The sequence below is a fragment of the Taudactylus pleione genome, unplaced genomic scaffold (assembly GCF_031769625.1).
Source record: "Taudactylus pleione unplaced genomic scaffold, aTauple2 ptg000903l, whole genome shotgun sequence".
NCBI lineage: Eukaryota > Metazoa > Chordata > Amphibia > Anura > Myobatrachidae > Taudactylus > Taudactylus pleione.
This window is the reverse complement of record NW_028285304.1, coordinates 4,112,001-4,135,099: the sequence shown is the minus strand read 5'-3', so window position 1 is coordinate 4,135,099 and position 23,099 is coordinate 4,112,001. Positions and strand designations below refer to the sequence as shown.

At 46.3% G+C, this 23,099-nt stretch overlaps 2 protein-coding genes across 11 annotated transcripts in view; one reads left to right on the top strand and one right to left on the bottom strand.

Annotated features, from left to right (window-relative positions):
* The window catches only part of NUP205 (nucleoporin 205), a 71,462-nt gene extending 64,973 nt beyond the window's left edge, over positions 1-6,489 (bottom strand). For 2 of the 4 annotated variants that reach the window (XM_088459256.1, XM_088459257.1), the window contains exon 1: positions 5,873-6,488. In XM_088459256.1, the coding sequence (XP_088315382.1) occupies positions 5,873-5,900 (28 nt within the window). In that variant the 5' untranslated portion in view covers positions 5,901-6,488. Of the gene's footprint in view, positions 1-5,756; positions 5,852-5,872 lie in introns of those variants that run through there. The other 2 variants (XM_088459258.1, XM_088459259.1) reach the window with 2 other exon arrangements.
* CNOT4 (CCR4-NOT transcription complex subunit 4) overlaps positions 6,312-23,099 on the top strand; it is a 79,282-nt gene continuing 62,494 nt past the window's right edge. For 2 of the 7 annotated variants that reach the window (XM_088459261.1, XM_088459260.1), the window contains exon 1: positions 6,312-6,735. The gene's annotated coding sequence lies outside the window, so the exon portion shown is untranslated. The remainder of the gene's footprint in view (positions 6,736-23,099) is intronic. The other 5 variants (XM_088459263.1, XM_088459262.1, XM_088459264.1 and 2 more) reach the window with 4 other exon arrangements.

Sequence of the window (23,099 nt, the reverse complement as noted above, 5' to 3'; positions counted from 1 at the left end):
GGAATTCCCCGACCTAAGAGCGTGCAGAACTGAATAGCGCCGGGAAGAAGCCCAATGTGATACATTTTACCATGTGCTACAAAAGATCTAAATTCAATTGGGATTTAATCCCACTTTAATAATCATATCTGTAGGTATTTCGTCCCTTATTAGAGCAAAGAAGGGTTCTGTTTTAGAGTGCACTAGGGACTGAGGGCCTGATTCAGACCCGCTCGCGAGCGCTGAGCGCTCGCAAGCATGTCGATGTTGGCCCAGTGCGCATGTCAGAGCCGTCTCCGTCGTGCGCGAGACCCGGATAACGACGGGGAAGCCGTCGCTCCGGGTCTCGCTACAGAGGGGGCGTGCTGTCGATGGTGAGTGACAGCACACCCCCTTTGGTGGGCATGCCGGGGCGTGGCTGCCCAGACGGAGGCGTTCCCATGGGAACGCCTACCGTCTGGGGCCGGCCCCACTGACATCACAAGTGATGTCAGTGGGAGTGCCTTCGGCTCTGATAGAGCCGAAAGCACTCCAGGGCTTGCGGCAACGAGACCCTACCGCAAAGGTCTCGTCGCAAGCCCGATGGTCGCGATTGTCTTGACCATTGCGACCATCTTTTTGGCCGCTCGCTATAGTTGTGGGTGGGTCACCCACAGCTATGCGAGCGGCCAGGAGGCCGCTGTAAAAAAAAAAAAAAAGAGAAGGACGGCCCTGATTCAGAGCGAGCGCTCTGTCAGAGCGTCTGGCTCTGAATCAGGGCCTAAATGTTTTAAAACTGTAACTTTATCGTAGTTAATTAAAATCGGTTACATGTAGTGATCATACGTTTTCATTGCAAAATACTGTTAAAAAAAAAAGTGTATTAAAAAAAAAACACTGTCTTATTTAGTCTTCATTCTAGCACCCTGCACCTGTCACAACCTGTGCAATTCCTCTTTCCTGCCTGGGGTGTCACTCTCTGCTCTGGTGCTTCTAGCACACTCTGGTCTGTATCTTAACAGTTTGTTGAATTAGCTGAGTGTGCTAGAAGCACCAGAGCAGAGAGCGACAGCCCAGGCAGGAAAAAGGAACTGCACGGGTTGTGACAGGTGCAGGGTGCTAGAATGAAGACTATATATTTACTTGATACAAATGTATCTTTCATGGAGAGAAATCTAATATTTGTAGCAAGATTACTTCATATCTCTTTGTGCAGATGTTCAGGTTACATACATAGGGTTCACAGGCAAACGCAGGGGGGGTTTCCGTCTACCTGGAAACCCCCCTCCCCAGCCCACACCATGACAATAGAAATAGTAATATAATAGAATTTTACTAATGCTGCATGTTCCTCTCAGTATCACAAATGAAATAATTAGCACCACCTATGCAACTTTTAACATGTATCAGTCAGTAATAAATAACCTGTGCACCAACTAAGAGATCTGGAAAATATGCACTGTTAGAGATGCACTGCTATAGAGCCCAATATGTACATATACGTCCAGGGCAGTGCTAGGTTCTTCTGCTGCTCCCCCAGACTCCCGGACTTGCTCTAATACCCTGGAAAGGTGCCCACACCTAAAATAAAAACATTCAGCTCAGGCAGGATGGGCACTACTGCTGCATTTAATCGGTTACTGTGATTGCTGGTCCTGTATATGATGGAATTATGACACACGATATACTTTGTATGACGCATATTCAAGCTGGTTAAGTGCTAATTCTACCCTCTTCATGAACTGGTCACACTCACTCTAAAATCAAGCATTTGGAAACCCCCCTCTAGAAATCCTGCATTTGCCACTGGGAGTCGATTCAATTAGCCGCCAATCAGCTTGCCCTATAATTCTGTGTGAATGCTACTTACGGGAGCACCAAACTCGCAGAGGGCTACATACAAAAATCTGCACGTGCAGGGTGGGTTGATGTGCTTTGGGGGGGGGAGTCTCCAAGGCCAATTAAGTCAACTCCATATACCATTATTATATCCACTTGTCATTTATACCATTAAGGCTACATGTTCTTATGAGTCACAGACGTGGATGTAAATTCTGGAATGTTTGTGCACACTTCTAAAACGCTGTATCTTGCTTCTACTCCATAACCTTGCCGTACAGATAGTCACGTCATAGAGCAGCAGCTTGCGTTGTGCATTTTCCGGACTGTCACGGTAGGCTGATTTCACTAGCACCTCACTACGCTGCGAGCAGAATCAGCCTTCTGAGATGTAAGACGCAAAGGGATCTATTTACTAAGCTTTGTTAGGAGATAAGGTACCAGCCAATCAGTTCCTAACTGCCATGTCACAGGCTGTGTTTGAAAAATGGCAGTTAGGAGCTGATTGGCTGGTACCTTATCAATATTCACTTTATCTCCTAACAAAGCTTAGTAAATAGACCCCAAAGTCACCAGAAGGCTTTTGCAGCTGAGGGCCTCGTTAATCAACAAGTGATATTCTTGCTAACGCTCGTTACTTATCTTAAATGATACTCCAACTAATCAGCTCCTAACTGTCATGTGTTTGAAAAATAACAGTTTAGGAGTTTATTGGTTTAGAGCACCATTTAAAATTAGATAAGATCACTCCTTGATAAATGAGGCCCGCAAATCCTTCTTTTAATAGTGATCTAATAATCATTTGTCTGATCTCTGTCTACAAATAAAGGGTGACAATGTACGTGTACGGCTTATAGCTCTGTGTAATAGCAGCTCCATGTGTGCTGCTTCTGCAAATGGGTACAGACGGTCAACGATTTGGGGTGGTTAATGAAGCAGTACAGGTGCTCGACCACGGATAGGTCATGTGATGTCACCATACATTCACACTTGCAGGGTTGGTCCGTATTCTGGACCAGGGGTAGGCAACCTGTGGCACTCCAGCTGTTGTGGAACTACATATCCCAGCATGCCTTGCCACAGTTTTAACATGCCCTAACAGGCAAAACTGTAGCATGGCATGCTGGGATGTGCAGTTCCACAGCATCTGTAATCTCACATGTTCCCCTACCTCTACTCTAGACTGCCTAGTATTGTGTATTCAGTCATTGAAATAATAGTGGTGCAAAGCGACCCACAGACATGCAATAATGTGCTTTATCAAGGCAAGTAACCCGATCACTTACTAACGCTCTCATATATGCCTCTGTTCCCCAATCCCTGTAATCAAGCCCAGTGGTAGTGTGTCTGTGGTTTGTGGATACGTTAGCCCAGGTCTTTTACTACTTTGTGATTTGTACTCCTCTGGTAATATGGACAGTATTGATGTCCTAACACACAAACATTTATTATCTGTCACAGATATCCAATAATGTGTTTTCTTTTCATTTTCTATATTATACTAGATGCATGAAATTTAGAATCCGATTGGTTGCTATACAAATCACTGGACTGTCAATGCATGCAAGGCCTAATCCCTAAAAATCCAGTCTTTAAATTTGTCAAAACATTTCACTTAGGTGATTTACAATATTGCCCAAATAAGTTAGCAGGTTTTCATTTTTTTTTCAATTTTATAGGAAAAAAAACTCAACTTATAAAATAACACCCCCTTAAAGTTTGCTGTCTCCAAGGTATAAGCCAGTTAATGAAACCAATTAAATAAAAAAAAAAAAAAAAAAAAAAAAAAACACCAACAAGTAGTAACAAACCCAAAAAAAAAATATTATATATATATTTTTTTTATTATTTATTTTTTAAATGTGTGATATTTAACTGCAGAACATACTGTAAAATTTATATTTTACTATACACAAAAACTAAAACAAATAAAATAATAAAATATAAATTTATAAGATGACATTGAGATCATAACTTTAAATTTAGTATGGACAATCTAAAAATATCATAGAATAACCACAAAGTCTTTGAACTTTTTTTTTAAATCCTATGGTTTAATTTAACCATAAACTATTTTTTTTTATGACAGCACTCATTAATATATATTCTTTGCTCTGTACTTTGACTTTTATACAGTGTTGCAGTAGTTTTACTGTACTTGTACAATATTTGAGAAATGTTCATCCAATCTGATGCAGGCAGAGTCCATCATCATAAATCACTGTGTGTCTTGCACCAGTAGTCTTCATTCTAGCACCCTGCACCAGTCAAAACATCTGCAGTTCCTCTTTCCTGCCTGGGGTGTCGCTCTCTGCTCTGGTGCTTCTTGCACACTCAGCTGATACAATAAACATCGGATATACAGACCAGAGTGTGCTAAAAGTACCAGAGCAGGGAGTGACCAGCCAGGCACGAAAGAGGAACTGCACATGTTTTGACAGGTGCAGGGTGCTAGAATGAAGACTACACCAGGGTTTTTGCACCCACAAATCAGGCCCCTACAGGCAGACGCAATTATTTGAGCTGTCGGTGCGGGTGCTCGTCAGGTCACGTTGAGAGTGAAGTGTCCTATGTCTGTATATAGTGTTATAGATGTGTATTATGGTCATGTACAGTGGTCAGGACATGTTGGGGGTGTAGTGTCCTATGTCTGTATACAGTGTAATAGATGTGTATTATGATCATGTACAGTGGTCAGGTCATGTTGGGGGTGTAGTGTCCTATGTCTGTATACAGTGTAATAGATGTGTATTATGGTCATGTACAATGGTCAGGACATGTTGGGGGTGTAGTGTCCTATGTCTGTATACAGTGTAATAGATGTGTATTATGATCATGTACAGTGGTCAGATCATGTTAGGGGTGTAGTGTGCTATGTCTGTATACAGTGTAATAGATGTGTATTATGATCATGTACAGTGGTCAGGACATGTTGGGGGTGTAGTGTCCTATGTCTGTAATACAGTGTATTAGAAGTGTATTATGGTCATATCTAGTGTTTATTGTAGCACCCTGCACCTGTCACAACCCATGCAGTTCCCCTTTCCTGCCTGGGGTGTCACTCTCTGCTCTGGTGCTTCCAGCACACTCTGACCTGTATCTCACCAGTTTGTTGTATCAGCTGAGTGTGCTAGAAGCACCAGAGCAAAGAGTGACACTCCAGACAAGAAAGAGGAACTGCACGGGTTGTGACAGGTGCAGGGTGATAGAGCGAACACTAAGTCCAGTGTTGGGGGTGTAGTGTGCTATGTCTGTATACAGTGTATTCGAATAGTATTACGATCATGTACAGTGGTCAGGACATGTTGAGGATGTAGTTTGTATAGACTGTAATGTATTATGATCCTATCATGTTTGAGCTAGAGACTGCCTATCAAATGGTTATCCATCGTTGGCAGGAAACAGGACGTCACAGGACGGTGAGGAGCCAAAGTAGAGCGCAGCTTTGCGACGTTTGACTCCAGAAACATTGCCGCGTCACCATCATATCTCTGCCATCAACGACAAAACCATGGACCATCAGTAGCCATCCCAGGTTTGAGATGGCGGTGACGACAGGTATTGACGTCTACATAGCACGCGCCACAAACACGAGCAGCACCTGCTGCTGGAAGACGGTCATCTCCTACAGTAAGACATGCACCTAGGGGTGGGCAATTAGTGCCCCCCACGCTGTTGTAGAACTACACATCCCAGCATGCCCTGCAACAGTTTTGCTATACGGCCATGCTAAAACTGTTGCAAGGCATGCTGGGATGTGTAGTTCAGCAACAACTGTAGGGCCACTTAATTATTGCCCACCCTGAGACACTATGGCAATAAGTCAATGTGGGTAAAATAGGGACTACTCCTGCAGTATCCCTGCACTGGCGTTGGCAGCCGGGTGTGCAGGCCATTATACAGTGACCCCACATAGATGCATGGTCCCTATGATGGGACTGGTATTAGTCAGTGACTACCTCAGGACATGATCATCTCTGTGGAGGGAGGTGTGTCCCACACGTGTTTGGGAGGGGGGCTCCCCACAGCACCCACCCGTCAGGAACCCAGCACATGACTTCTTCTTATCCTTTACCTGAATTTACCGCCAACGGCGCCGCCATCTTGGGACTGCGAGAACCTCCCCCCTCCGACCGGTCCGGAACACGCCGGCTCTCCCGGGGGCTGTCCTCGTCGGTGCCTGAAAATAATAACCTGGTCCCCTCTCTCTCAAAACGGAGCCCAGGGCGCCTCGCCGGCCTCTCACCGCGACCAGAGGACCATGTCCGGACGGATAAATAAATTACGAATCACCAGAGAGAAGCCCCCTCTCTCCCGCTGCCAGGAGCGCAAGGGCTTCTGGGAGACGTAGTCCCGCGCCCATAGAAGTGACACTAGGGCAGGGGGTGAGGGAACTACACTTCCCGGCAGTCCCTGGAGGGCAGGCTGAGGGCGGCTGAGCTGACGCGCTCCTGTATCAGGACTGTTGTCAAGTTGTTCTCAAACCGTCAAAGTACTCAAGGAGCTGATGGTTCCTGTGAACGGGCAGAGGCGGTTGCCGTTCGCCGCGCAGGGGATGCCGGTAGTTGTAGTCCAAGGCGGCTGAGGGGAGCGCTGTGTCACATTACTGGGTGGACTACAGCTCCCGTCATGCCCCGCGCCGCCAGCTTTAGGCCTCGTTCTTCCTCTCGGAGGCGTCGCGCCTGCGCATGGTGCCGATACCCCCTCCCTCCCAGCTGCTAGGACAGTATTCCCCCCCACCCCCCCTCTAATGTAAGATGGTGGCCGTCTGGTGGTGAGGAGGATCCGCAGGCCCCGCGTCTCTCCCCCACTCTCTCCGAGCTCCCGCTGACTGTCAGAGAGGAGGAGGAGCTGCCGGTCCGCCCCCCACCGCCCGCCATTAGCAGAAGCAGCAGCACCCTCAGCGGCCAGGCCGGCGCAGGAGGCGGTGCGAGGAGGGTAAGATCCCGCCGTCACCCTGCCGTTTAGTCCGGGCCTGCACACTCCTTCCCTGCCTGCCAGGCCTCATTCTGCTCCCTTACAGCCTCCAGTCAGCCCACAGGCCTCCACACTCATCATGTCATGCTGTGGTGACATACACACCCCTCAGCCTCCCACATGTCATGCCCAGGGTCTCTTACATAGCCTCCTGTCTCTCACTCAACCAACTGTCTCCCACATGTCATGCCCAGGTCTCTTACATAGCCTCCTGTCTCTCACAGCCTCCCCTGAGGCCTGATCTCTCTCACAGCCTCCTGTCTCCCACATGTCATGCCCAGGTCTCTTACATAGCCTCCCCTGATCTCTCACACAGCCTCCTGTCTCCCACATGTCATAACCCAGTATCATACACAGCCTCCAATCACCCCAACAGGCCTCCACACTCATCATGTCATGCTGTGGTCACATACACACCCCTCAGCCTCCCACATGTCATGCCCAGGTCTCTTACAGCCTCCCCCGATCTCTCTCCCACATGTCATAACCCAGTATCATACACAGCCTCCAATCACCCCAACAGGCCTCCACACTCATCATGTCATGCTGTGGTCACATACACACACCTCAGCCTCCCACATGTCATGCCCAGGTCTCTTGCAAAGCCTCCTGCTCACTCAGCCTCCTGTCTCCCACATGTCATAACCTAGTAACGCACACACAGCTTCCACTCTCTAATAATGTCATTCTCTGGGTCACATACACACCCCTCAGCCTCCCACATGTCATGCCCAGGTCTCTTACAGCCTCCCCTGATCTCTCTCACACATGTAATAACACAGTATCACACACAACTCAAGTCCCCCCACACTCTCATCATCTCATACTCTGGTCACATACACACCCCTCAGCCTCACACATTTCATACCTAGGTCTCGCGCACAGCCTCCCCTGCGCTTAGTTTCCTGGCATCTCCCACATATCATACCCCAGTCTCATACACCACTTCAAAAGTGCCTCACCCTGCTGTTACACAACCTCCAGTCCTCCTAAAGGCTTTACCCTGCTCTCACACAGCTTCCTGTCTCCCATGTCCATGCCCCAATCTCAGACAACCTCCAGTCCTCCAAAATGCTTCACCCTGCTCACATAGTCTCTTGTCTCCCAAACTCATTATGTTGTGCTCCTGTCAGACACACCCTGCAGTCACCCACATGTCAAGCCTAGGGGGTAAATTTACTAAAGTGAGAGTTTTTAGAAGTGAGTTTTAAAAGTGATGTTGCCCATAGCAACCAATCAGATTCTACTTAACATTTAACTAGCACCTTCTAGAAGATAATAGCTAAAATCTGATTGGTTGCTATGTTCAACATCACTTTTAAAACTCACTTCTAATAACTCACTTTAGTAAATTTACCCCTAGGTCTCAAAACATAGCCTCCATCCTCCAAAGGGCCTCACTTTGCTGTCTCACACGGTTTCCAGTCCCCCAAAAGATTTTACGATGCTGGCTCAGTCTCCAAGCTCTCCAAAGATCCAACACAACCTCCAGTTCCTTCAAAAGGCCTCAGTCTGCTATCACATCCTGTAGCTCCTTCAAATGCCATACCCAGATCACACAGACAACCTCCAGTCCCCCCACATATACCCAGGTTTCCCTCTCAACCTCGAGTCCCCCCCATGTCCTACTCGGATCTTTCATTCATACAGCCTATAGCTTTTTATATGTCTCCTGTAAAGTCTCCAGTCCTTACATGTCATACCCTGGTTTCTCAGCCTCCAGTTATCCAAAAGGATTCTTGCAAATCTCACAGGGGAGAATTCAATTAATCGTGAACTGAACAGCGCCGGGAGCTATTCTATTCAGTGCGCTGTGTGGTCGGAGAATGCCGGTCATCGCGCCTTAACAAGGGTGTTAATGCGCGTTAACCGGCATTCTCAGACCAAAGTGCCGGGTGCACGGCTGTTAGCACAGCGCTAAGCAGAAAAACAGCTATGCGCCTGGCACTTTAGTCGGATTTCTCCTCGCTTCCCCAGGGGGGGGGGGTGCGAGAAGAAATCCTTAGCGCTCCCAAACAGCGCGGTAATTGAATAGCTGAGGGAGCTCCCTCCCACGGCTGTTCAACTTTGAGTTGAATTGAATTCCCCCCACAGTCTCTAATCCTCAAAGTCCTCATCCTGCTCTCACAGTCTCAAGTCCACTAAAATGTTTACCCTGCTTTCACAAAGGTCATATTTTGCATTTAATCAACCTGCTCTCATACCTGGTTTCCTAACACCCCACATATCATACCAAGGTTCTCATTTATTAACAAGTTTTATCACCAAAACGAGTGATAAACGTCATTGTATGATAAATGGTGCTCCAGCCAATCAGCTCCTAACTGTCAACTGTTAGAAAATTACAGTTAGGAGCTGATTGGCTGGTGCACCATTTATCATACACGGTGAAATGTATTTGGTGATAAAACTTGTTAATAAATGGGGGCCCATGTCTCTTAAACAGCCGCACCCCTCTCTTAGGGGGGAATTGAATTCAGCCTCCACTTGTTAAACTCTCGTCCCCACTATGGCCTCTAGGATTGGAGGATTGTAGCCTCCAATCCGGCCACAGGCACTACCTCTTTTACAGCCTTCAATCTCCCTCAAGTTCTTACAGCCTCCAGTCCCCCTTACAAGTCTTTGACTCCTCTACGTCTCCACTTGCAGGCCTTAAAATTCTTACACATGCATTACCGTTGGAGGAAAAGTAATCATGCCTCCTAACTTAAGGAGGAGGGGTACCAGACTCTTCCAAAATTGGAAGGGAAAACCACGAGCTAACACTTGTGCCACTTACAGAGGAGTCTGGAACAGTCAGCACTAACGCCATACATTGTGTCTGCCCCTAGTAACTGTATCACCACATATGCATACGTGAATGTAGCCTGGTCTGTGGGAGTGCCATGTGTAGCCGGTGACTTCTTTAACTTATTTTATTCCTTGTATTCTTATTTCCATACCTCAGTCAAACACTTGTTTTTAGTCATTAAAAGTGTACTAAATATTTGTAGCATTCTCTTAGTGTTTGTACAAGATAATATATTACATGTGTTGGGTAAAATGTCTGCAGTGTGGTATACTGAAGAGCTTGCAATCGCACCTTGTTTGCAACGTTTATTTACTTCTATACAATTTTGTATGGCAATTATACTTTCAACGCTGTATTTTGAAAGAGAAATTAGGACCTTCACCAATTACAGAAGTGTAATTTATTCATATTTAAGTTGTTATTCTTGGGGTTGATTCAATTCAGCACGATGTTGAATAGCCCTGTGAAGGAGGTCCCAGAGGTATTCAATTGACCGTGCTGTTAAGTCCAACTAGAACCACTTAAGTCGGAGAATGCCGGTTACCGCGCTTTAAGCTGACTGTTCAGTCGCGGTTACCGGCATACTCCGACTAAAGTTCCGGCCGTGGGGCTGTTAACACCGCGCTAAGCCAGAAAACACATCGTGGGCGGCACTTGAGTCGGCTTCTGCTCACACCTCAGGAGGGTGCGAGCAGAAATCCTGTAGTCGGACTTAACAGTGCAGTGCGGTCAGTTGAATAGCTCTGGGAACTCTTTCCTGGGGCTATTCAATATCACGCTGAATTGAATAGATCCCCCATTGTTCTAACCAAAAACATGACATTTGTGATGTACAGTAGTAAATAGCTGATGTAATGTAAAGTCATGTAACCCAGTTTTGTTTATCGGTTTGTTCTTTTGCCTGAACTGACAAACGGCATTTACATTTCATATGATACGACCTACCATAACTGTGTGAATATCTTCATAGCCATTGTTAAGCTGCTACACACTATGCGATCCCTCGTACGATATATCGTTTCAACACGGATCGAAACGATATATCGCTCGGATTGCACAGTGCGTACCCAGATCGCCTGTGCCCGCGGGTTGTTCATCATGTCGTCCCATTTTGATGGAAGGATGCGATGAACAACGCCATGCTGGCACTACATTCGCGTCCTCGTACACCACATCGTGCAGTGTGTACGGACAGTGCGATGTATCGTCCTATCGGCTGGGTACAAAATAGCATAGTGCTTATCCAGTTTTATGTTTTAGACCAGTGTTGGCTAACCTTGACACTCCAGCTGTTATGGAACTACATAACCCAGCATGCACTGCTACAGTTTTGCTATTAGGGCATGCTAAAACTGTGGCAGGGCATGCTGGGATATATAGTTCCACAACAGCTGGAGTGTCAAGGTTAGCCAACACTGTTTTAGACCATGAGAGAGAGAGGTGAAGTGGTCATGTATAATGCTTAGTTCTTGTGTGTAAGTTTATTGGGGTCACCATTCAGCGTGATGTGCTGTTGGCTCGGCAAAAATCGTGAAATTATGTGACTGCCAACATCGCAAGTATTCCTGTGCACATCTATGGGATTTCTCTGTAAACAAAATTTGCAATGGAGAAAGTTTGCCAACTCAATGAAAACTTGTGATGTCGGCACTACCGTAAGTGGCTATGTGCACAGTCGGACATCGCGCAGGATTGAATCCTCCCACCCCCTATGGGCACGATTCTATTCAACGTGAAATGAATAGCGCCAGGAATCGGCTCCCAGAGCTATTTAAATTCATTTGCGCTGCTAAGCCCGACTAAGGATTTCTTCTCGCATCCCTCCGGGGCTGCAAGCAGAAATCCGACAAAAGTACAGGTGCGATGCTGTTTTCTGCCCTCAGCGCCGAGAAAACAGCATCGCGCTGGGAAGTTTAGTCGGAGAATGCCCGTTCTCGCGCCTATACACCTTGTTTAAGGCGCAAGAACGAGCCTTCCCCCGACATAACTTCTCGCAGAATTGAATAGCTCCAGGAGCTCATTCCCAGCGCTATTCACTTCGCGTTTAATTGAATCGTGCGATATGAGTCTGTAATTAGTTACGTTTTGGTACATGGCTAAAGTCTTCACACATGTGGCTCTTTATACTAGAAACTGATATGATGTTCGGAAGGTTGGCTAGTTACATAGACCAGGGTAAATAGGTGGCATTAATATAGGTGTGAGTGTATATATAATTTTTTTTTTTTTTTTTGTAAGAAACTATTGAAGTGCTCCTTTGTGTCTCAGTAGCTGCAGTGTGCGTCAGAATGCATTGTTGCATTCATTTGTAACTTTTTCCCTTAGTCACCACTACAGAGTTAATACTTCCCACTCTTCACTCTTGACTTGACTTTTTTTTTTTTTCCTCCTTGCATCGTCTATTTTTGGGAGGTACACGGTGACACATTATTGCAGACGTGCTGCTTTTCAATCATAGCCCTCAGCCACCTCCTTTTTTAATTTGTTTCCAGTGGCTCCGTCAGACAGAGACGGTGATGGATAGCTCAGGGATGTGCCTCCTAAACCAGGGATCTCTTTTTGCGATGTGACTGACTGTCCACTTCCCACATGTGCAGCCCTAGAATGATGCGTTTCCTCCCCCCTAGTTGTTTCCTCTTGGCACATTGAATAGAGCTGTAGGTGACTGATGTAAGGAATGTATGCGATGTGCACACTGTGACTTCGTTTGAACTTTGTATATCTAAGTGCATTGCATGAACGGTAACGCGTCCTATTTCCTGAATGCCTCACTTACTGTAGTGTGGTCACGTGGATTATGTAAGAGCCACGATTAAAGTGCATCTTATAATCACTGTAGTTTGTAATCATTCATATGAGAGGATGGCACACGAGCACTTAATTTGCTATAAATACTCTGCAATTGAAAGCCATTGTATTCTAGCAGACTTTGTGTGCAGTGAGCTGTAAAAGCGTTGCCTTTCTCCACTAGCTTGGTTCAGTCTTGTGATAAGTGAACAGCTTTCTGTTACTCAATGTAAACTTACAGAACAGTTAGACTACCTGTATGGCACCCTTTTTGTTTCTTTAAACTGGGTACACATAGTGTTCATTCTAGGTCCAGCACGGGGCAGAGCGCCGGACCGCGGTAAGGGGACTCTCGTACGCTCCGCAGGCGTGTCTGAAAAATGGGCCTGTCTTTAATACGTGTCCCCTATTTATTACTTTTGGGCTGCCCCCAAATTCTTCCCTCACTTTGAATAGATGCCGTGCGCATGGCATGTATTAACTAACGGTGAGCACTGCACTGCAATTTTTCCCCTCAGCGGGACGCACGGGTGGGGATGGAACCGGGCAGGTTGTTTTAGCAGGGTGCCGAGAGGGCGCATTCTACCCTTTTGAAATCAGCCAGGGTGCAGCGCCCGCTATACACACTTGTTGATGTATCTATCGTTTGAACCAGGGCTCGACAAATTTTTGTAAAATCTAGGAGCCATCTTAAAAGTTTAGGAGCCCAGACCATCATCCATTATCAAAATTATGAAAGCTTGTATAGACCACTACACATGCCCTTTCAGTACCCCTCAACATAGTAGTAAGCCCCCTGTAATGGTGCCCCCAGTAGTAAGCCCCTTGTAATAGTGCCCCCAGCAGTAAGCCCCTTGAAATAATGCCCCCAGTACTAAGCCCCCTGTAATAGTGCCCCCAGTACTAAGCCCCCTCTAATAGTACCCCCACTTTTAGTGCCCCCAGTATATGTCCCCAGTAGTAAGCCCCCTCTAATAATGTCCCCAGTAGTAAGCCCCCTCTAATAATGTTCCCAGTAGTAAGCCCCCTGTAATAGTGCCCCCTGTACTAAGCCCCTTGAAATAATGTCCCCAGTAGTAAGCCCCCTGTATTAGTGCCCCCCAGTAGTAAGCCCTTGAAATAGTGCCCCCAAAAGTGAGCCCCTTGTAATAGTGCCCCCAGTACTAAGCCCCCTCTAATAGTACCCCCACTTTTAGTGCCCCCAGTAGTATGTCCCCTGCAATAGTACCGCCAGTACTAAGCCCAGTCTACTAGTGCCCGACTAAGCCCCCTCTAAGTATGCCGCGCGCACACAATAAAAAGAAAAAATAATTCTTACCTTAGGCCAGGATCCTGCGTCCGCTGCCGTCTGCCGCTCTTCGGAACTATGGGAGAACTATCATGACGTCTCTCCCATAGTGCCCGTGGGGAAGCCCGACGTCGGAACTCAGGAGTGAGCTCTGGCTGCAGCTGCGGGGAGTCTGGTGCCCACTGGTAAAGTTTCAGCGGGCGCCCGACAAATGGAGTTTTTATGCGGTGGGGGGGGGGGGGGGCTTGGAAATCCCGGTCGTCAGGACTAAAATCTTAGTCGCCACGGCAACCTGGCGCCCGGGATTTGTCGAGCCCTGGTTTGAACGATATATCGCGAGTTCATCCACAGGTGCGTACGACGTTGTTCAGACATATCTGGTCGGCCCTGCAGCATAGCTGATGCAGATATATCGGTACGTCTGACTGTGTGTACAAGCGACCGTCCCTACACCGGCTGCAGGGACCTCCAGCAGTGACATCACAACTGGGCGGGCCAATTTAAATGCCTGTCTAGTTGTGAAGTCAGGTCAGACATATCGAGCATCTGATTAGTAAGTGTGTATAGCTTAGAAATCGTGCGGCGGATCGGTCTGTCCACCGATCCGTTGTCAGTGTTTCTCCCCAGCATTAGTCTTTGCTTGTTGATTCGCATGTGTGCACTTTGACATTATTTTATATTTGTTTTCATGGCAGTTTTAAAGCAAAAACTAAAGCCCGTCCATAGGTAGGATTTATTTTAAGTTATTATAGCGTGCACATAATCCGCAGCGCATTACTGAAAATATTTCAGCCGTTCACGTCAGTCTCTGCCCCAGTGGAGCTCACAATTCATGTTCCCGATCACATGGACACGCCCTCACTAGGGTTCATTTTCGTCAGAAGCCATAACCTACCAGCATGTTTTTGGATGGTGGGAGCAGATCAGAGCACCTGGAAAGAAAAAGTGCAAACATGAGGAGAACATACAAGCTCCACACAGTACCTTGGTTAGGAACTGAACTCGTGACCACAGGGCTGGGAGGCAGCAGTGCTAACCACTGCACCAGCTATGCTGTTTCCACTCTGTCCTTTTAAAATGCTCCCATAAATTTTTTTATTTTTTAAATGAACTATATATTTTGCAGCAAATTTCCATGTATTAGATCAGACTTGCTTTACAGAAGTGAATCAAAAAGAACTTCCATAGACTGGAATGTCTATTGGGTGCAATAAACATCCAATGTCCACATGACCTGGAATGTGAGCCGTTCTATAAAACGGCCATGTTTTCATAATGAACGTGGCACCAATGTGGGAGTAGTTCTGCCATACACCGGAAAAGCCATCTCATTACATTTGTTGCGTAGATGTATTTTTGTATGTGGATTACAGTCCCTTATATTAGTGCTTCCTCCAGTAGGAAGTATGGAAGTCTGGGTTATACTGCAGGTGTGTGATAGGACCCTGCTAGGCTGAATGAATAAATTAGTGTTCCTAAAGGAGAACCCCCCTTCCAAAGTACCATTTACTGTGGTAAACTCTATTAAGAGTAGATCTATGCAATCTGCAATAGGATTGTTCATTAAACTACAGCAGTGATGCATCCTATTCAGCCAAGCGCAGGGGGATCGTTATCGTTAGGACTAAGGAGCTCATTCAGACCCACTCGCTCCTAGCATATGCAAATCCGGCTTAGGGACGCCATGGCAGGCGATCGCCCGGCAAGAGAATAAGCACACCCACTAAGTCTTGGCGTGCGATCGCTATGTGTATGTAGACGCCCACCAGCCATTCATAAGACGCCCACTTGCGCACGTCATCTCCTGGAAGTGCTTGTAACCATTGGTACATGGAGAACCATCGCAGCGCTTAAGGTTGCCTTTACCCTGCCGCAAGCACAGCGATCACTTTAGAGTGAAATCCCACCAAGTGACGTGTACTATGACGCTGCCTTTTAATTATGCACGCCTTTAAAACGGCATTGAGGCAGTCAGGCACGCCTGCGTTCGCACCTCCACTCCCCCGTTTCCAGTGGTCAGCCTCTGTCACCACCCACAAACGGCCTCTCCCGTCAATCACTCTACTGGGCAGTCTATATGCAGCGAGCGAGCGCATCCCTATCTCTTGCATTGTTTTCCGCACCCAAATTGCGATGCATGTGCAGTTAGCGACTATCGGCCAGCTACAAGCGTTCGCTTCATAGTGAACGGGTCTGAATCAGCCCCTAAGGGCCAAAGGCATATATTGTTTTGGGGAATATAGGGCGTGATTTAGAGTCATACGCAATGGCGATATTTACGCAGATTGAGGGTTTTTCTTTAAATGCGATTATTTTAGGCCATTGCGCATGCGTGCAAGCCGTACTGCGCACAAGCAGCGACTGAATTGCGATCACGCTCGCGCAGCCGCAAAGTGAGTGACAGGTAGTTTAGTGTTCTGGGGGAGGTAACGGGGGGGGGGGGGGGTTTAGAAAAACGCTGGCGTGTCTGATCGTTTAAACACTGTTTTTCAGGGCGTGCACAAATAAGCCACTGAGTCCTTGCTGGCAGCAGGAGAGACCCCTGCGTGTGAAGAGACCCTCTGTGCCTGCGGCATGTTAGACTTACCCAGAGGTCTGATGGCTGCCTGGTCTGCTTTCCATGTGTTCGGTTTTGTGCTTGAGCGGCGGATGTGAGACGCTGTCAGTCGCTGTGAATAGATGCCATGCGCACAGAATCTATTCACCGGCAGTGAGCACTACACCCCAATTCCCCCACTGACACTGGCGACATTCGGGGATGGCAGCCCGCAGACTGTTTTAGCGAGGCACTGCCATAAGGGCAGGGCGTATTCTTCCCTTTTGAAATCTGGCAGGGCGCGGCGTCCCCGCTAAAACAGCCTAGCGGGAACGCTACTGCTGTTTATATATCAAGTCCATAAAAGAGGTTTAAAATGAGACCGTGCCTAAGTCCCTAGTGCAATTAGGTGAGCTGCAAATGCAATTTACAAAAAAAAAATGTAGCTTTAAAGGCATAGAAGTTTAAAATCAGTGTATATATCAGCCTAAGGTTTTGAAGTTATCTTCACAACCAAGGCATCGATTAACATACCAAATTTCATTACAATCTGAAACGTTCGGTTTGAATCCCTATGTTGATTTGCTGTGGAATAACCCAGAATTGTATTTTGGATCCTACGCTCTTTGTGCTGCCAGCTGGGCGGCTGTCAATGGTTATGTAGGCAAATTGATGTGGCTGCATGACAAACGTTTTTCGGAGCAACACTCGCATTACACTCCCTTGCAACATAAAGGTCCTCCGTTGTGGAGGCCTGGTTTCGGCAGATATGAAGGATGGGTCCAGGGCAGACTTGCTCACTATTAAGACAAAGGTACTGTGAATAGTTACTCTTTAAAAGGACTTTTTATTCCACCCAAGTCAAATGTTCCTTTGAAAAATAAAAATAAAGACTTCCCTTACATTATAGTAGTGCGCAGGGTACCCTCGTAGCCTTGTAGCTAATTGAATGTACCCCTAGATCTGTTGTGAGGCAGCCACATTATGTAGATTGTTAGCTGTATATCTGTGTAATGATGGTGATGTTTTCGATCTATATAGTGGTGGATCACATGTCCTGAGAGGAACATGCCACAGCAGCAATGGGGGTGCGATCTTCTCCCGCCAATGGCTCTCACTACAGAGGAAAGACCAGGGCTGGGTTAAGTGTAGAGGAGGAACCCTTTGACCCGGGTCAAATATACTAGTAGCCATGTAACCTATTTTAATTCGGTATAAGCATCTTCTCGTGCGGTTTGTTTTGATCCTGAAGTCTCCTATCAACCAGATGTTTGTTAAAAGTAAATAAATATTTGTAATCGGACAGACACACAGCTTATGCTGGCCATACACGCTGCAATTATCTGGACGATCCGCCCGATATCGGCGGATCGCCGCGATAATTGTAGCGTGGGGGGAGGCGACCGCTGGGTTAAATATTGCTCGGACGGGCATGCTGGATTGTCCAGCTTGCCCGTCCGATGCGATATTTACCCGGTAACTGTCGGCCGCATCGGGCAGTGTATGCCCAGCGCGGCCGACAGACAGACATTTCCTGTGTTCCTTCCTACGGAAGGAACAGGGAAATGTCTCCGCCCCCAGGGGCGGAGCGCAGATGTCGGGCTATACACTGTGAGATTTCTCTCACAGTGTATGCCGGCGACATCTGCGGCTGGCAGCCGGCCAGATAAAATGTCTGTCGATCTGACAGGCATTTTATCTTGCCGTGTATGCCCAGCATTATCGATAACCTTATTTTCTATCATTTATAAACTGACCACGGTTAATACCACATGCGGACCATTAAACACGTTCTGTAACTCTGACAAATATATTAATCTATAACTAAGAACGACTTGGTATAAAATATACACCACCACTAGGGGTATATAAAATTCAGATAGATAGATATACGTTTGTACACCAATCTCAAATGAACAACATAAATGTCCGCTTGGGTTGCAGCTAGGTTACCCCATACAATTTCCGCAGGAGGCGGAATAAGCTAATGCGTTTCGTTAGTCCGGCGACTTCATCAGTAGCATAATTTTATTTATACAGTTAATATATTTGAATGATCTTATTTCTGATAATATACAGTATTGTGTAGACTAACAGGTATTCAGTCGGAGACATAGAGGGGTATTCAATATGAAACGTAAACTTCGCTGTCGAAGTTTACGTTTTATATCAGAGTTTTTACCTGCGTTAAAGTATCGGGCGCGCGCCCGCTTATCCCCGTATTCAATATGAAATTAATGAAAACGGGAGACTCCGAAGTTGGATTTGCGTAAAGTTACGAATTTTTCCTTAAAATAATTGTAGGACCCCCCCTAAAGTTGTAAAAACATGGGGGATCACTATGGGTACCCCCCGTTTTAGCCTGTAATTGAAAGTCTGGGATTTAAATAGCCGCAGCAGGTGTTTTTTCCCGACATTGAAGAAGTGTTGCAGAAGAGCACTTAGGTTATTTTTTTCGTTTTTTTTAAGTGGTCCCATCAAATTTGGGGTACATGAAAATGGGTACTAGCATATTTTTAAGTCCCTAAAGTAAGTTTTTAAAAATTCTGCAATTGTGCACCTGCCGCTATAATTCTATTCTTCAAAACACCTGCCGCATACTTGCAGAATAGCCCTGAACCTATTTCCCTATTTTTAAACCATTTTTTTTCCCATTTTTTTTTTTCACCCCAATTTTTAAATTCATTTTTTGGGGTGTCCCTATTTTTTTTTTTACTTTTTTTTGACACAGTTCTTTTTTAAATGTCAGTCCCAGGGGTGCAGGCTATTTTTTTTAAGCCTGCACCCCTAAACCCCATTTCTGCACTTTTTTTTCGACACCTATTCAATGGTGAAAAGTTATCCCCGTTTTTGATCAAAGACTTTTCGAACCTGCGATAAGTCTTTGAAATTGAATACGGTGTAAAAGTCAAACCTGCGATAATGACGTCAAAAGTGCGATATTAACGCAAAAACAATGTTTTCGCTCCCATATTGAATACCCCTGATAGAAATCTTTAAATGACAAGTTGTGTTCAAAGGGGGTGATTCAATTCAGCGCATAGTCCCAGGAAGGAGTTCTCGGAGTTATTAAATCATAGCACTGTTAAGCTGGGTACAGATTAGACTATTTTTAAAAAAAAAAGATTTGGCTAATTCCGACGGATCGTAACGAGAAAGTGTGTACGCACTGTGCGCGCTCCAGCGACGTCGTCCGTTGCATCTAGGTTGTCCCTACATGCAGCTCAATTTGACACTCGATTTCCCGCAAATCGTGCAGTGTGTTCGGACGACCAGGTGATATGCTAACATTATATAGTTAACGTTCTAACCACCCAACGATGCAAGATATATCGTTGTCATTTGGAAGATTGCACCGTGTGTATGCAGTACCTGTATATCGTTTGTCTGTACAACCGATGCATTGTTTGCTGATCGTCTAATGCTGTGGTGTCAAATTTGGGCCGTCCAGCTGCAATGGAACTACACATCCCAGCATGCACTGCCACAGTTTTGCTCTTAGGGCATGCTAAAACTGTGGCAGGGAATGCTGGGATGTGTAGTTCCACTGCAGTTTGATGGCCCAAATATGATACCACTGGACTAATGTGTACCCATCTTTAGCCCGACTAAAGGATTTCTTCTCGCACCCTCCTTTTAAGAATAAATAATTGAATGCAGACAACACTTCTCTACTTGATGATTTGTAGTGTCCCGTAACCAAAGCTCCCAGCAATATTGCATATCTGTGATTTGCATGAGCCTTGGCTGTGCCTTGGAGCCACCTGTACTTTCTAGATAAAGCACATTACAGTGACGAGAGTTCCATATTAGTGAGACTTATCAGTTATTTGCTCTGGTGAAAGTGCTGAACTTGGTGCGGGCAGGTTTACTGTAATATTGCTCAATACTCTGCACATGTCAAAGGCAGATGTGGGTGTTTTGGTTTTTAATATTTTTTTTTTACATTTGCTTTAACAATTCATTTACAGCCCTTTGTGCTATAATGACTTTTAAATCATGTTGTGTTAATCAAGTTTTGCAGTTTATTGAATTTAACACACATTGGCTATATAACCAGTAGATGAACAGGGGACATTCCCCTCAAGTGGTCGGTCTTTGGCTAACGGGAGGCTTGCTGAATTTTTCCTCTTTTTTCCTAAATTGTCTCTGACTTTTGGAAGGGACTGTTGGGGGGGACGACAATTTCTGCGCTGCAATAAGTAATGTTCCTCCCGACACAGCAATTCAATTGTTCTGAGTGCCCATTAATTATCCCCCAAATAGATTGTGTTTAGCCGCGTAAACCAGTTTAAAGTCCTGGTTGGCGTGCCCAAAACCAGTATTTTTGGCACATCTATGCTCGCCACCTCAGGAGGGTGCAAGCAGAAATGTGTCCATTCGCGCCCGAACAGAGCAACAATTGAATTACTCCGTTGAGCGCCCATTAATTGTCGCAGTGTAATTGAATTCTCCCCCGCTGGAATATAAACACGGGGAATTACAGGAATGATTTTCCTGAGTCAGAGCTAAGAGTGAATAAAAAAGGAGCATTTTGCTCCTAGAATAAACCATGCTGCAATGCAAGTGGTGCAAATGTTTTTGTTTTCTGCTCCTGCATGTAGTGAACAAATACCGGGAAGCTTTGTTTTTACACGAAAATGCTAAATACCTTTACTTCTTTTATATCTGCCCCACCTGCAGTGCAACATGGTATTGCCAAAGTGCAAATTGGTCCATTTTTATTTGTTCCTAACTCTACATATGCCCTGATGAGGTGCATGGTGTGAACTTTGCTGTAGAATTTTGGAACCAGCACAGTATATGAAGTAAGGAGGGGAGATGGAGTAGGTGTGACTCACAAAACTTAGGTGGAGAAAGCAATTTTTTTTAGGCACCCCTTGTCTCCTAGTAGGCACTTGTTTTATTGCTAATTCGCGAAGTACAATGGTCAATTTCACTGGCCTGTTACTTTCCCATGCACATAATCACCCTGAGTGGCCCTCCAGTGTACAATTGTTGGCTGGGTAGAGTGCTCATAAGTGGATATGCAGACTGGGAGGTTCCAAAGTATTGCTGCTCTCATGAAACTTTTTCATTTTGCCCATGCCTTAAAATTTCTCCTTCATCCACAGGGGACACCGGAGTCAAGACTGTGGGGTATAGACGGGTGCAGAGTGGAGCAGGCACTTAAAGAATTTAGAAGTGTGACTTGCTGCTCCATCTCTATGCCCCCTCACCTCTTCAGTCTTTAGAAAAGTGCCTCAAAGGAGCTGGGCGCCGGAGCTAGAGAGGGCACTTGCGTGCCCGAAAAGGGGGCTTGTTTAGAAGACGCATCCCCTTTTCATCACTCTTGGGGGCGTGCCGGCACTTACTGATACACCGGGCAGCTCCCAAGCGCTGCCAACAGAGAGAATAGATGCCGGCGTCTATTCTCCGGCGGTGACCGGGTCACAGCACATTTACCCACCAGCGGGACACTGTGACCCGCGGGTGAAGACAGCACCCGCAGGCTGTGAGGGCAGGGCGCTATTTGCCCTCCTCGAGGGCAGGGTGCTTTTTGCCCTCCAGAAGGAAGGCATGGCGCCACGCTTCGCTAAAACAGCCTAGGGGGAAAGCTAGCGGAGCATATTAGAGAATCAGCCATCTATCTTTATGAGGCTTCAAGGGATATAGGCTTACTTGGTTCCCGGATTTCAGCTTCAGCAATAGTGGCTCGCAGAGCTCTTTGGCTTCGCTCCTGGCAAGCTGATGCGGAATCAAAGATATTCTTTTCGGATCCAAGTTGGATAAGTGGATCTCTCGGGCTACAGGAGGCAAATCCACTTTTCTACCGTCCTCTTCCTCGTCAGCCCCGTTACCACGAAGGCCTTATTCTGGAACTTCCTGGTTCCCACAAATTTCCGAGGTCGTGCAAGAGACTCCTCTACGGCTTCACTTCGAACAAGAGGTAGAGAAAGTGCAGCTGCCCCCCCTCTACGTCAGGACGCTAAACTTGCCGACAAGCCAGTGGCATGACGAGCTACCAGCCCACCTGGGGGCTCCCATGGTGGGAGTCTCATCTTTCTTTGTTCAAGGAAATATGGCCTCAAACTTGTTCCGACGCCTGGGTCCCAAATCTAGTTTCACAAGGTTACCGTATAGATTTCTCGATCCATCCTCCTCATCGTTTCTTCACGACAGGACTTCAGACCTCGGAAATTAAGTAAAGGGTGTTACTTAAGGCTCCTAGATTCAGAGGTGGTGGTTCCGGTTCCAAGACACCAGAGGAATCAAGGCTTCTATTCAAATCTTTTTGTGGTCCCGAAGCCGGACACCTCGGTTCGACCTATTCTGAATCTGAAGTCCTTAAATCCTCACTTAACGTTCTTCATATTCAAGATGGAATCTACGCTCAGTGATAGCAAGCCTGGAACCAGGGGTATATCCTGCTATCTTTGGATATCAAAGACACTTACACATTCCCATCTGGGAGCCACATCAAGGGTTTCTCAGATTTGCCATTCAAGATGCACACTATCGGTTTTGTGCTCTTCCGTTCGAAGTATTCTCGGCCCCCAGGGTATTCACAAAGGTCATGGCCACCATGGTGGCTCGTCTTCATCTTCAAGGAGTAACTGTAATTCCGTATCTGGACGATATTCTCAAGGCTTCGTCACCAGAACTTCTTTTTCTGGATGTATCTACCACTTACCATTACCTGCTGGATTATCAACTTTCCAAAGCCGCAGTTGGTTCCTTCACAGCGACTTATTCCTGCTGTTACTGATACAGCCTGCTGCCCTGGTGACATGCGTTATGCTGTTACCGATACAACTTGGTGACATGGGCTACGCTGTTAACGATACAACCTGTCGCATTGGTTACCGATACAACCTGTCGCTCTGGTGACATGGGCTAACACATGAGATGTAGGGCAAACTGCAGTCTTACACTAGACGTAG